The sequence below is a fragment of the Oxyura jamaicensis genome, chromosome 1, assembly GCF_011077185.1.
Source record: "Oxyura jamaicensis isolate SHBP4307 breed ruddy duck chromosome 1, BPBGC_Ojam_1.0, whole genome shotgun sequence".
NCBI lineage: Eukaryota > Metazoa > Chordata > Aves > Anseriformes > Anatidae > Oxyura > Oxyura jamaicensis.
In genome coordinates, this window is record NC_048893.1 from 175,241,994 (window position 1) to 175,243,905 (window position 1,912).

Consider the following 1,912-nt stretch of genomic DNA (forward strand, 5'->3'; position numbering starts at 1 on the left):
CAAACTGCTGCAGAGCTGATGCAGTTATAGAGGTGATGCTGTTAGCTGTGATGGATGCCAGCAGAAGGGGACGAGCAGGTGGGGGGCTTCCTTTTGAAAGGGTGTTGTGGTTTAACCCGGCTGGCAGCTAAGCGCCACACAGCTGTTAGCTCACCCTCCTGCCTTCCTCAGTGGGATGGGGGAGAGAACAGGGGAAAAAAAAAGTGGAAGTTTGTGGGTTGAGATAAAGACAGCTTATTAGGACAGAAAAGGAAGGAAAATAATAATAATGATGGTAGTACTACTAAGAAGAATGTGTACAAAACAAGTGATGCACACTGTAATTTCTCACCACCTGCTGACCAATGCCCAGCCTATCCCTGAGCAGTGGTCACCCACCCTGTCCAGCCCCCCCATATTAATTGTTCAGCATGACACCATATGGTATGGGACATCCTTTTGGCCAGTTTGGGTCAGCTGTCCTGGTTCTGTCCCCTCCCAGCTCCTGCTGCACCCCCAGCCTGCCCGCTGGCAGGACAGAACGAGGAGCTGCAAAGTCCTTGGCTTGGTGTAAGCACTGCTCTGCAGCAATTAAAACACCCCGTGTGTTATCTACATTGTTCTCATCCTAAATCCCAAACACAGTGTAATACCAGCTACTAGGAGAAAAAATAACTCTATCCTAACTGAAACCAAAGGGGGAAGGGGTGCAGTGCTGAAAAACAAGGGAGGATTCACCCTTACTTTCCCCCTTGCATGTGAATGCACATGCAGCATGCTTGCACTTGGACATGTAGTGTGTTTGCACAAGTACATGCAATGCATGTGAACATGCAAGCAGACTTGCACATGCAGATGTGGAATCATAGAAACATAGAGCCATTAGGGTTGGGAAAGCCCTCCAAGATCATCTGGTCCAACCATCCCCCTACCATCAATATCACCCACTAAACCACGTCCAACCTCTCCTCGAACACCCCCAGGGACGGTGACCCCACCACCTCGCTGGGCAACCCGTCCCAGTGCCCGACTGCTCTTTCTGAGAAGAAATGCCTCCTCATTTCCACCCACCACCAGAACCACACGCCCGTGCCAGCCCCCCGCACACTGACTGGTGCAGGGTGTGGGCACTGCCGCCAGGTGGCGCCGCCGCGCCCCGCCCCGCTCCGTGAGGGGAGGGGGGAGAGCCCGACGCGGAGCATGCGCACTGCGCCTCGCCCGCGCCCCTTCTCCTCCGCCTCCCGCCCGCGCCGCTGCCGCCGCCCCTCCCCCTGCCGGCAGTGCTGCGAGCGGGCGGAGGAGGAGGAGGAGGAGGAGGAGGAGGAGGAGGAGGAAGGGCCGTGAGGGAGGAACGCGCACGGAGCCGGCGGCAGCTCGGGCGGCCCCTCGGCTACCCCCAGCGGCCGGGGGGAAGATGGCGACGCTGGGAGGCGAGCCGCAGCCCTTCCCCGCCGCCGTTTTGGCGGCGGGGGGCGGCGGTGGTGGCGGTGCCGGGGGGGTGTCGCTGGCCCTGCAGGCGCCGCTGAGCCGCGGCCTGGAGCGGGCGCTGGAGGAGGCTGCGCACCGCGGGGGGCTGAGCCTGAGCGGCAGGAAGCTGAAGGAGTTCCCCCGCAGCGCCGCCGCGCTCAGCCACGACCTCAGCGACACGGTGCGGGCAGGTGAGGCCGGCCTGGGGGGGCTGGGGGCGAGGGGGGGGGCACCCCGAGGGGAGGGGACTCCTCCGACGTGGGGGGACCCTGTATGAAGTGGGGGGAAGCCTCCGGCATGAGGGGATCCTATATGAGGTGGGGGGAACCCTCCAGCATGAGGGGACCCCTCCGACGTGGGGGGACCCTGTATGAGGTGGGGGGACCCCTCCGGCATGAGGGGACCCTATGTGGGGTGGGGGGACCCTGTATGAGGTGAGGGGACCCTGTATGAGGTGGGGGGACCC

At 61.7% G+C, this 1,912-nt stretch overlaps 1 protein-coding gene across 7 annotated transcripts in view; it reads left to right on the forward strand.

Annotated features, from left to right (window-relative positions):
- The first annotated feature begins 1,275 nt into the window (after positions 1 to 1,275).
- Positions 1,276 to 1,912, forward strand: part of LRCH1 (leucine rich repeats and calponin homology domain containing 1) — a 120,074-nt gene continuing 119,437 nt past the window's right edge. For 2 of the 7 annotated variants that reach the window (XR_004749804.1, XR_004749807.1), the window contains exon 1: positions 1,276 to 1,637. Coding sequence is in view for 2 of the 7 variants with exons in the window: in XM_035322887.1 (XP_035178778.1) it covers positions 1,394 to 1,637 (244 nt within the window). In the remaining 5 variants the exon portion in view is untranslated. The remainder of the gene's footprint in view (positions 1,638 to 1,912) is intronic. The other 5 variants (XR_004749818.1, XM_035322887.1, XR_004749811.1 and 2 more) reach the window with 4 other exon arrangements.